This window comes from Bombyx mori, chromosome 12 (assembly GCF_030269925.1).
Source record: "Bombyx mori chromosome 12, ASM3026992v2".
Taxonomy (NCBI): Eukaryota; Metazoa; Arthropoda; class Insecta; order Lepidoptera; family Bombycidae; genus Bombyx; species Bombyx mori.
In genome coordinates this window covers 15268167-15280370 of record NC_085118.1, presented here as the reverse complement: position 1 = coordinate 15280370, position 12204 = coordinate 15268167, and the positions used below count along the sequence as shown (strand labels likewise).

Genomic DNA, 12204 nt, shown 5'->3' with positions numbered 1-12204 from the left:
ACTCCATCACGGTCGAGTGAATTAAACTAGCTCACAACTATCAAATTCCTTTCAAATATTTTAAAATCTGATTTTCGTACTGATACCTTAATTTACCCGGACTTGGAAACTGGTATCGATAACTGCAGGTAAATCTCATAGTATCTGCTATGTCCACGTTTCCACACCATAGAACACTATTTATAGCAGTTTCTGACTTTAGGCTTTCATTTTGGAGCAGTGATGTTACCGAGACTGAATTCTTTCATTAGTTTCTGTGTAATTATTTTCGCGGGATTATCTTATTTGATTTATGTAAAATATGGCTTAAGCCACAATCTCAATTTATAAATTGGTATACCACTAAGTGGTATACCAATAAACAGTATATAGTTTATTGGTATACCACTAAGTGGTATACCAATAAGCTATACCATAAAGTGGTATACCACTGATCACCAACTTACTCTGTTGACTTGGTAGAACTTACTAAGCATAAGTATCACTTGATTACACTCTATTTCATTCTATTTTGACTTTGAGAAGGCGGCACGACATGAGAACCCTCTTTTCGTGGCCGCTGGAAACTATACACCCGATCCTGTAGACCGAATGGTAAACAGTCGACGTCGCCCAAAACACGTCATTACGGATCCTCCCGATCCATTAACGGTGCGTTTAGGTACCACAAGCACCGGTCACTGTCCTCGTCGAACCCGTCGCTTGCGACGAAGGGCTCGACGAGCGAATTAGCTCATAGACACAGCCCACTGAGTTTCTCGCCGGATCTTCTCAATGGGTCGCGTTCCCGATCCGGTGGTAGATTCTGTGAAGCACTGCTCTTGCTATGGTCAGTGTTAGCATCACTCTGGTTTGAGCCCCGTGAGCTCACCTACTAGCTAAGGTTACGCTGAAATATCCTCTCAAGGCTATCAGGTTAGGTAAAAATTAAATAAAAAATCTATTAATAAAAAAATAAATAGTTTTTGTTTTAAGAACAAAAAATGTTATTGTACTTATGGGCTATGTTTCTTTTGCTTTTCAAAGAAAGAAAACGTCATTAATGTCAATTACAATTTAGTTTTAATTGTCAACACTGTACCGTACCTAGGTTTCCTACTTCATTGACCGTACCTACCTACCTCCAACATTATTTAAAAAAGGGGGTCAGTGTTAGCATCACTCTGGTTTGAGCCCCGTGAGCTCACCTACTAGCTAAGGTTACGCTGAAATAGCCTCTCAAGGCTATCAGGTTAGGTAAAAATTAAATAAAAAATCTATTAATAAAAAAACAAATAGTTTTTGTTTTAAGAACAAAAAATGTTATTGTACTTATGGGCTATGTTTCTTTTGCTTTTCAAAGAAAGAAAACGTCATTAATGTCAATTACAATTTCGTTTTAATTGTCAACACTGTACCGTACCTACCTACCTCCAACATTATTTAAAAAAGGGAAATTAATTTCTATTTCAACATTTAAATATTGTAAGTTACTGCTAACTGATAAACATGGAATGTCCACACCTAGCTGTGTCGTGGGAATCGTATCGAAGTAGTATATGCAACGGATTGACCACACTCCAGCAGGTTTGTTTATAAACAAAAAAGTTTGTTTATTTGAACTTCAAGCGGAAAACCGCACTGAAGTTATAAGTTTTAAATAATTTCCATGCTTTTCATTAATTTGATATTAAGCGTATAAGTTTTTATACAAATAATATTGTTTTCAGCGTGGCGAGTTTGTGGATATGACCCTTGCAGCTGATGGACATTTGGTGAAAGTACATCGCATGGTGCTATGCCTCGTTAGTCCATACATCAAGACCCTTATAGCCTCTGTAGATTGTCCACACCCAGTTATATTCCTTAATGTAAGGTATAATGTTGATTGATGTTTTATTCCTTTAAAAAAATCATAATAACAATATTTCCACCACCTAGGCACCCATTGCCAAATGTCTGCCTGGAACTAACCTGTTCCAATAGAACATTAGTTATTATTATTAAACACCTATTAATGCAGTGACGGGCTTTTGTAATTTTTACAGCCTTTGATCAATAAATAATCAAACAAAATCAATAGACTTACTAAAGATTTGAAGTCATCGTGGCTTAAAAGATAAGACGTATTTGAATCCCCCAGGCGGGTACCAATTTTCTAATGAAATACGTACTTAACAAATGTTTATGATTGACTTCCATGCTGAAGGGATCAAATCGTGTAATAAAAAGCAAACCTGCAAAATTATAATTTGCATAATTACTGGTGGTAGGACCTTTTGTGAGTCCGCATGGTTAGGTACCACTACCCTGCCTATTTCTGCAGTGAAGAAGTAATGAGTTTCGTTTTGAAGGGTGGGGTAGCCACTGAAACTATACTGAGACCTTGGAACTTATATCTCAAGGTGGGTGGCGCATTTACTTTGTAGATATCTATGGGCTCTAGTGGCTACTTAACACCAGGTGGGCTGTGAGCCCGTCCACCCATACTAGCAATAAAAAAAAACATATCAGTAACTGAGATCTCACTTCATAAAATAAAGGTAAAAGGCAAATAAAGACTGAAATGAAAACTTGAACTACACAGGATATATCATATGAGGTTTTACAAGCAATCTTACAGTATATTTACACTGGAGAGGTGATAGTCAGCAAGGAGAACTTTAAGTCATTCATGACAGCTGGGAGAGCACTCTGCATCAGAGGCTTGGACGATATGGTTTGTAAATATTCTCTACTAGCGACCAGCCCTCGCTTCGCTTCGGAAACATTAAAATACACATGAAACCAAAAATAAAAAATAAAAAATAAATAAAAAAAAGTAGCCTATGTTCATCAGGGACAATGTCGGCTTCTAATGGAAAAAGAATTTTTCAAATCGGTCCAGTAGTTTCGGAGCCTATTCGAAACAAACAAACAAACAAATCTTTCCTCTTTATAATATTAGTATAGATAAAGTAGAGGATGGTATTCTTAAACTACATAATTACATCTCCTGTAATGTACAAATATGTTTGAATTGTTTATTAATGGTAACAGTACCGTGAAGCAATTGTATAATCGGTTTGAAGATCAGGATAGTGATTATTCCAATGGAATAGAGATTTCAATTATATTCTCATTGTCTATGTGTTCCAGTAACTGCTTCACAGTGGGTGTTGAACCTGAATAATTAAATGGATTATAAAAAACCTTAGGTTATTTATATAACGATTGATTACTTATTTACTTGACTATTCTTCCTACATTAGCCTGTAAATGAAGATACAGTAAAAGGAGACCAAATCAATATGAACGAATACAATAATGAAGTCAGTGAAAACCTGAATGTGTATGTATGTTCTGTATATATTTCTATCTATTTTATAATTATCTCATTTCCAATGCTTTATTTTGTTTTGTGGATTAAATATGTGAGTGAAACATAGTACCTAGCTTATGTTGCTAACTGTTTAATAAAGTATCTAAGTCAAATTGCAAATACCATGTCAAAACATTGCCTGCTGCTATCATAAAGGATGACGAACCATCAAGTAAACTTTCCAAATTACCCTATTATATTTATTGCCTTCTTTATCACCTGACTTAATATTATAATTACATTTTAATTGAATTTTTAATTATAATCGCAAACAAGTTTAAAGTTTCGAACATTGCCCTAAAACCTTTAAGGTTTAAGTGTCGCTCCTTATAAATTCACCTATAGGTCTCATACAATTGAAAGTTATTACATTGTTATTCCATTAACGGTGCTTTTAGGCACCACAGGCACCGGTCACTGCCTTCGTCGAACCCGTCGCTTACGACGAAGGGCTCGACGTGCGAATTAACCCATAGACACAGCCCACTGAGTTTCTCGCCGGATCTTCTCAGTGGGTCGCGTTTCCGATCCGGTGGTAGATTCTGCTAAGCACTGCTCTGCCCAGGGTCAGTGTTAGCATCACTCCGATTTGAGCCCCGTGAGCTCACCTACACACGTTAGGGTGAAGCTGAAATAGCCTCTCAAGGCTATCAGCATAGGCAGGAAAAGGAAAAAGAAAAAGAAGAAAAAAACATTGTTATTTTTTGTTTCAATAAAAAATTACAATACCATATTTGATACTTTGCTATCGAAAGTGACCTTTTTACCTTCAGTTAGGTTATTTGCTCGTCTACCTACAAAGCCAAAAAGTGGTGGGGAATATTGTGAACTAACACAGATAGGTATCATCATTCTATCTATTCTATCCTGCATTCTGGCTTAAAAGGTTTTGTAACAGGTATTTTGCCAGTACAATTGCAAACTCAACAGATGAGTAATTATAGTCAATCTAATTAGAAGTATAATAATAATATTATCTTGTATTTTAACAGAGTAAAAGAATCTACAGGCACAGAATCTATGGATGATATGTTGATTAATACTGATGAGGGAATGCATGAACCAGAAGCTAATGATGGTAAAATATTATATAGAATTATTAATGAATAAAATTAATTATTTTTGTTTTGTTGTTAGTAATAGTTTTTTAACAAAGTGGTTGGTTTCATATTTCCATCTATTTAGTGAAGCATGAGGGTTGTCATTTGAATTATAAACGGGAACCAGAGCAAGCAGTTTATTGTGCCTAGTTTGTCTTGTATAGATAGTTACACCAGCATCCAGACTGTTATTTCTGTCACGATGCAGTCACTTGTCCAACGGGGAAATTATAAAGTTGAAATTTAGATCACATTCTGTCTTTAGAGCTGAATGTATCTCTGCATGGGTGCAGAAATAGATAGGATGGCCTTACCCAACCGTGCGAACTTTGCACCACTATCAGTAGTAATTTTGCATCAAGGTAAAAAAAAAAGGTAAAAGATTAATTCCGGCTTCAAGAATGGATGGATGTTTTTTTTTATTGCTTAGATGGGTGGACGAGCTCACAGCCCACCTGGTGTTAAGTGGTAACTGGAGCCAATAGACATCTACAACGGAAAATGCGCCACCCACCTTGAGATATAAGTTCTAAGGTTTCAGTATAGTTACAACGGCTGCCCCACCCTTCAAGCCGAAACGCATTACTGTTTCACGGCAGAAATAGGTAGGTTGGTGGTACCTACCCGCGCGGACTCACAAGAGGTCCTACCACTAGTAATTTCTTCTAACGCAAATTATAATTTTGCGGGTTTGATTTTTATTACACGATGTTATTCCTTCACCGTGGAAGCCAATCGTGAACATTAGTTGAGTACGTATTTCATTAGAAAAATTGGTACCCGCCTCGAATTCGAACACCGGTGCATCGCTTCAACACGAATGCACCGGACGTCTTATCCTTTAGGCCACGACGACTTATAATATATATATATATATATGTCTTACGGGGGAGTAAGATTGTAACTAACCTGTGTTGCCAAGATCGCAGCGGGATTAACGACGATAATAAGGGGAAAGCCACTTAGGCTGGTTTCCTATAACCGATTTAATCAGAAGTTAATATGGACGGTGTAGGAATTTAAATTTTCTTCAATATATATTTTTTTTTCGTTCAAGGAACAAAGGAGCCAACACTTCAGTATAGTCTGTCGAACCACGGTAACTTACAACTGGTACTGAATAGATATGTTTACAACATGAAATACTATAGCCGCAAATCTGGTAATCGAAGTTGGAAATGCGTCGACGGTTCGGGGAAGGAACCACGCTGTCGTGCCTCAGTACTCACCAACAGTTCTAGGGTTGTCAGAAGGTACTTTTACTTTATTCGCTAACGATCTTACAAGCTACCTGGTGTTGAGAATGGATTTCATAGACATATTATTACACCTCAACTTAGTCAGAAACATGCAACCATGAGCTGTACTTTTAATATTAGTTTAATTTGTTATAATAAAATAATATTTAATATTAACCTGATAGATATTGCTCACCCTGCCCTAGTTTCTTCATTACTCTTAGAAATTCTTTCACAATCATCATCATCATCATTAAAATCTATATATGTATTTAAAAATGAATTGGTGTTCGTTTGTCTCGCTAAAACTCGAGAACGGCTGGACCGATTTGGCTAATTTTGGTCTTGAATTATTTGTGGAAGGCCAGAGAAAGTTTAAAAGGTAGATAAATATGAAAATGCTCGGAATTAAATAAAAATAACAATTTTTGTTTTCCCTTTGATGTGTCCCTCGTCGGACGGATTCCTTTTGTTTGTTTTAAGTTTATTTTATACAAAAGGTTAGGTAGGTCTTTTATTTATCGATTGAGGCACTACGAAGTCTGCCGAGTCAGCTAGTTATATATAAAAAGCGTGCAATAGAAAATTTGCAATGAATTCATTTATTCTCACAGAACCGGTTTACACAATCATCCGTTTCATGACAAGAAAATCATTAAGAAGATACAACGCGGCGGAACTTTTACAACTTTGAAAGCTGCTCAAACGGAAGTGCAATTACGACGGCACCAAACAAAGAATAAGCCAATGGATAACTTAAAATAAATCTGCTTCATTCTTTTCTTAATACTGGCTTTTTTTTTGTATTGTTAACTAGCTGAGTCCCGCGATGTTACACGCGGTTATTGTCGTAACGCGGGTGACGCCGCGGGGCAAAGCTAGTCTAAAAAAGTAGTCTAAGTTACTCCTTATATCATCAGCTACCTATTAATGAAAGTCCCGCCAAAATCGGTCCAGCCGTTCCAGAGATTATCCGGAACAAACAGACAGACAGAGAGACAAAAATTGTAAAAAATGTTGTTGTACGTACCGTATATATATTTATATATGCATGTAGTAAAAAGCGGTTATTTCAATATTATAAACAAACACTCCAATTTTATTTACAGGTATAGATGTAACTAAAACTTGCATTTTTTATGACCACCCTCAATAAAACGCAGAGGTCAAAACAGAGTGTAATTTTCATTCGCGACAGCGATACCAGATGGAGGGAATCTCATCTCTGTAACGTGTCTTACCTATAATTGTGTACCATAATAATGGTCCAACATTAGAGACTTCAGATATCGAAGATCTCAGCTTTATGGTTATTGGCTTTAAGGTTCAATTTAGGATGGGTTTCATAATAGTATTGTTAATGGTGGTCGGGATCCCAAGAACAAATAATATTCAACGATGATAAAACCCAAGAGTCCATATGAGCATCTTTAAAGTAAATCTAATTTATACGCTTCATGTCAAGATATAGTCTCTAGATTGTCTCTCCCACGCCTCTGCTTCATAAGCGCTGATAATACAGATTCTAAATGAGTGATAAGGTCGCGACGTGTGCCATGACAAGGATTAAGATACTGCAACCTATGAATTAGCAAAGGAAACTTTGTTTAATGCATAGCTGGTTGGACGAGCTCACAGTGAACCTGGTGTTAAGTGGTTACCGGAGCCCATAGACATCAAAAGTGTAAACGCCGCCACCTCGACATATGTGGTCTAAATCTGTTTTTACAGTACAACGGATGCGCCACCCTTCAAACCGAAATGCGTTACTGTTTCAAGAAATAAGCAAGCTGGTGGTACCTACTCGTGCGGACTCACAAGGGGCCCTACCACCAGTAGTGTCTTCGCGCCCTGAAAAAAAATAAAAATCTAGAAACCTAGTAGGGTGTCTTGTCATCCTGCATTGAAGGGTGGGACAGCTGGTGTACTGTAAAAACTAAGACTTGGAACCCATATCTCAAGATGGGCTGCGGAATTTACGTTGTTGATGTCTATGGGCTCCTGCGACCAATTAACATCAGATGAGAGCTCATCCGTCAGACCGTCCACTAGTGATAATCACGTACAAAAGTGTTACATTTATAAATATTTGAGTCAGTTTTGCGTGGGAAGCTTGTCGTCAATCCGTTTTGAATTTAAAATTGGAATTGGAGAGTTCGCTGAAAGAAATGTATGTTTTCAATTTTATTGTCTATTGTTAATTAAATTTTCGTTTGTGACAAGAGCTAAGGTATTTGCATAAAGGAAAATCTTAAAAACTCAAATATTCCACTTTTTTTTTAATCACCATCGTTTGCCTTACAACTAATGAGAAAATATACAAATTAATCACAGTTTATTTAATGGAAACTCCTTGCTGAGTCAGCGTGTTATCCTCGTACGTCTCCAGTACGTGGGCCAAATGTTCATTGTCTCTTGGTTTCTTGAACTGTCTACGCTTCTGCTTGGCCTTCTTCCGTTTGGGAGCAAGCATCTTCTTTGGCCCGTGATCCTGCATGGATTTGATCCCTTGCTTCTCGAGGTACTCCTCGATCTTCGCGTCGTCCATCGCGTCCACCGCTGTTGCACGCCATAATTTCACGAATTCGTCATCTACCTGAATTTTGCAAGAGATTAATGGTTTGATTTTATTGAGTGGACGAGCTCACAGCCCACCTGGTGTTAAGTGGTTACTGGAGCCCATAGACATCTACAACGTAAATGCGCCACCCACCTCGAGATATAAGTTCTAAGATCTCAGTATAGTTACAACGGCTACCCCACCCTTCGAACCGAAACGCATTACTGCTTCACGGGCAGAAATAGGCGGGGCGGTGGTACCTACCCGTGCGGACTCACAAGAGGTCCTACCACCAGTAATTACGCAAATTATAATTTTTCGGGTTTGATTTTTATTACACGATGTTATTCCTTCACCGTGGAAGTCAATCGTGAACATTTGTTGAGTACGTATTTCATTAGAAAAATTGGTACCCGCCTGCGGGATTCCAACACCGGTGCATCGATCGCTACATACGAATGCACCGGACGTCTTATCCTTAAGGCCACAACGACTTCACAATCTTTCTATCTATCTTTTGAACTTAAAATTAATTTTTGGCTTAAAACCAAGAAAATGGCAGGAGCTCATAGATAATACTATATCTGAACAATCTCTAATATATTTTATGAATATGAGATAGTATATATTATGCGGGCTCACAGTGTGCTCCCTACAAATAATTAGACCACAACGTCTACTTACGTCTAATGTAGCAGTCTTATCATTGTAGAATAATATTTTCTTTTTATCAGTGTGCCTTGTTATATACAAAATCTCTTGTGCCAAATGTTTCAGTGCTCTCTCGCAGTGAGGCAGCGACTCTTGAACATCTTCCAATAATATACCTCCCAAGCCTTTGAGGTCTTGTTGCTTAAGTAACCTATAAAATTAAATTATTGTTGATACTGGTCATCGATATTAGAGAGGTTGGTCCTGATGAGTTTGTAAATTTTTAAGTTGATTGGACATTTTGAAGTCGGGGGCAAAATGACTTTCATAGATTCTATTTATTACATATAAACAAACATACACAACACGCTTAAAATAAAAGTGTATAAGAGTAAGACAATTTTTTTTTTATTGCCTTTGTGGGCAGACGGGCATACGGCCCACCTGATGGTGAGTAGTTACCGTCGCCCATGGACTTCAGCAATGCCAGGGGCAGAGCCAAACCGCTGCCTACAATAAATGAAATGCAAATTGAACAAGTACTTTTTATTTATATGATTTTTGTCAGGTGATGATCTTTAAATCGTTTTCTAGTTACTACATTTGAATTATGTAAATAATGAAAATATTATACGTACCTCAGTAAAGATTTTTTATCTTTTATTTTATAAACCGGTTTGAAGTTAAACTTTCCATCCGGAGAGCATTCGATTTTAGGATTGCTCTGTAGGGCTTCTGTTTGTAGCCACTTGAAAATGTTTACAGCAGGTTATAAAAGAGAAATCAATTAAAATAGAATATTATTTATAAAAAGCATTTTAATCAATTTGGGTGTTGTGGTACTTGTGTGCTGGGGTATAATAATACTGTAATTAATGCCATCATTTTCCTAAAGTAATTACTCATGATTATTTTTATACATTATGTAGATACAGTTAGTGTTAATAGGGTGTCTTGTGAGCATGCAGGGGTAGATATAACCACACTGCCTATTTCTTTACTGAAGCATAAGCAATATAAAAGTGAGATTTAGAACTCATGTCTATATACTCCAGTAACTGCTTAACACCAGGTGGTTCGTGAGCACATTAGACTTAGTAATAAAATAAAAATTGCATTTATCATCAGCTATAAGAAAATGTGTGTGTTGTTGTAATTATTATTGAGGTAATTTATTTATTATTTCAATACTTATTAAAAGATACCTGTTTTATTTTATTTCCGACATCCAATTGATTTGTCTCATCTAAAATCTCATCTAAAGACAGTGGATGGTCATCTCCATCTTGATGCCTTGCTCTCATATGCCGTACAATACGCGCTAGCACACCAAAGCGATAGGACGAGCTGCCAGTCATAGTCTTGTAACTGAAAAGGATGATGATCAATCACAGATTTAACCAATAATTATAATATAACAAAAAATAATATTATTAGTGTTTGCTTATTGATCTAAATTCGACCATAATCATTGACACCTCAAGGTTTAGATTCAATTTAGTATTAAATTTTCCCTTTTGTTTCGTTACTTAGTGATATAAAAAAAAATCTAGAACTGTTTTCTGATAACACAAAAGCTCTTTAATAGCTACTAAATTAAATAAAAGGGAGAGTTGTCAAACAGAGAAAGAACTGGTATCTATATGCTCTATCTCAATATTTTATCCATTGTAGCACTAAATATGATCAATTCTTTTTTATATATTTTATAAGATTTTAGCAAATACACTAAATGATAAATTATTTTTTTAACAATAAAAAGCTCGCTACATATAGCCTGTATCAAGGCTATCATAATATAAATTTTCGAATTCCAAATAAATCCTGTGTTTTTTATTTTTCATAATTTTTTTTCCAAAGGCTTTTTCTAATTTTTTTTATTCAAAAGTTGATATTGCTATAAAAAGTTTATTAGTATTATTTAATAGAATTGGCGATTAAAATTACCTATAAAGCATAATAAATTATGGGAAGCAATGGTACTGATGTCATGAATAGATATTGCTGATATAGTAATTTGACCTAGTCAAAAGATAAAACTAAATGTGATTTCTAGTTTATTAATGAAAATAGCATTAGTAAATGATGCACATATTTGTTTATGCGGAACACAGTAACTATGTAAATTCAATAGTTATTTTGATAACAGAATATTTTAAATTATTAATTATGTTGCCCTAGCCTTTACTTACTTACTAGCATCAAGCTTTGGTCCGGAGCTGACTGAGCTGGATGATTTCGATTTCTTTTTGCTGTCATCTTTGAATTCAGAGTCATCCCTTTTCTTTTTTTCAATGCTGAAGAGAAAAGAATAATACTTTATTAATTTTGTTTCGTTCTAATTTGACAGTAACCTTTCGATGGGTTGAACTATAGCTCATGTAAAGTGTACTTTTATCAAGTGTGACTATGCTGGTATTCAAATACCATAGACCTGTATAATTTTTTCCACGGCAAAACATTTCTAACACGTTTTCATAAATGGATTATAAGATGAAGTAGCATTTTAGATAAAAATCATGTTTCAAAACAATTGGTGACATTCACATTATATCTAGGGGCTCAGGTAATCACTTAACATAATGTGGGCTGTCAGCTTGATCAGATTCTTTGAAAAAATTCATTACTTTAAATTAAATGAAACATTTTCCATTGTATTCTAATTTACCTAGGGCATGCCAGTCAATATAATCTTTAAAAAAATAGGGCCTGTGCCTTGATCATATTTATCTAGAATATTGGCTGCTATTAAATTAGGAAAGATATTATATCTTATTAACATTTAAATCTTCTACTTTTCTCTGCACAAGTGATTTGTTCACATTTCTACTCATTTAGTATTTCGAAACACATATTTCCATTCATAACTTTATATAATGACTCAGTAATGAATATTGCCACAAGGAAGTGAATTGATAGTAATTGTATGGGCTACGTGAGTGACAGAGAAAGTGTGCGATGGATGCCAGTATGTCTCCAATCATTGTTGTGGACTAGCGAATAGTTTAGTTAAAAATAATGTAACAGACCTCGGGGTCGCAAGTGCCTTCTTTTTAAACGCTTCCCGTTCCCGTAAGAGCGCCGGGTCCATATTTTCGTCTTTTAAACACAATCACTAAAAGTACGTATCAATTGTATTAGTATTTTGTTTAATTGCTGTTGTAATGTAGTCTATTTTCCACTTCCAAATCCTGTTTCTTTAAAATCCGGTTTGAGCAATTTGACATGTGACATATGACCATCTTTGACAAATGACGTGAGGGAGTTCATATAGAGTCCCTTCTTTATTTCGCCTGGTTGTGTTTTATGTAATTA

General features: G+C 35.8%; 3 protein-coding genes across 5 annotated transcripts in view; 2 read left to right on the top strand and 1 right to left on the bottom strand.

Moving 5' to 3' along the window:
• Positions 1 to 1170: 1170 nt before the first annotated feature.
• LOC101742635 (longitudinals lacking protein-like) lies at positions 1171 to 6465 on the top strand. Of its 2 annotated transcripts, none has more exons than XM_062671590.1 (6): positions 1171 to 1566; positions 1710 to 1850; positions 2567 to 2698; positions 3231 to 3310; positions 4333 to 4418; positions 6293 to 6465. In XM_062671590.1, exons 1-6 carry the CDS (start codon positions 1489 to 1491, stop codon positions 6370 to 6372), a joined length of 597 nt encoding a protein of 198 aa, XP_062527574.1. In that variant the 5' UTR covers positions 1171 to 1488; the 3' UTR covers positions 6373 to 6465. The 2 variants fall into 2 exon arrangements, with proteins under 2 accessions (XP_062527574.1, XP_062527573.1); XM_062671589.1 differs by having other exon boundaries at positions 1182 to 1566; positions 5498 to 6330.
• LOC693032 (chitooligosaccharidolytic beta-N-acetylglucosaminidase) overlaps positions 5590 to 12204 on the top strand; it is a 53710-nt gene continuing 47095 nt past the window's right edge. The window contains exon 1 of one of the 2 annotated variants that reach the window (XM_038014419.2): positions 5590 to 5693. The gene's annotated coding sequence lies outside the window, so the exon portion shown is untranslated. Of the gene's footprint in view, positions 5694 to 11914; positions 12011 to 12204 lie in introns of those variants that run through there. The other variant, XM_038014418.2, reaches the window with a different exon arrangement.
• LOC101742930 (general transcription factor IIE subunit 2) lies at positions 7943 to 12124 on the bottom strand. Its single transcript, XM_004924675.5, has 6 exons — positions 11919 to 12124; positions 11082 to 11186; positions 10095 to 10257; positions 9528 to 9637; positions 8923 to 9100; positions 7943 to 8274 (listed from the first exon to the last, which is right to left on the bottom strand). The coding sequence occupies exons 1-6, from the start codon at positions 11978 to 11980 to the stop codon at positions 8014 to 8016; spliced, it is 879 nt and encodes a 292-aa protein (XP_004924732.1). The 5' UTR covers positions 11981 to 12124; the 3' UTR covers positions 7943 to 8013.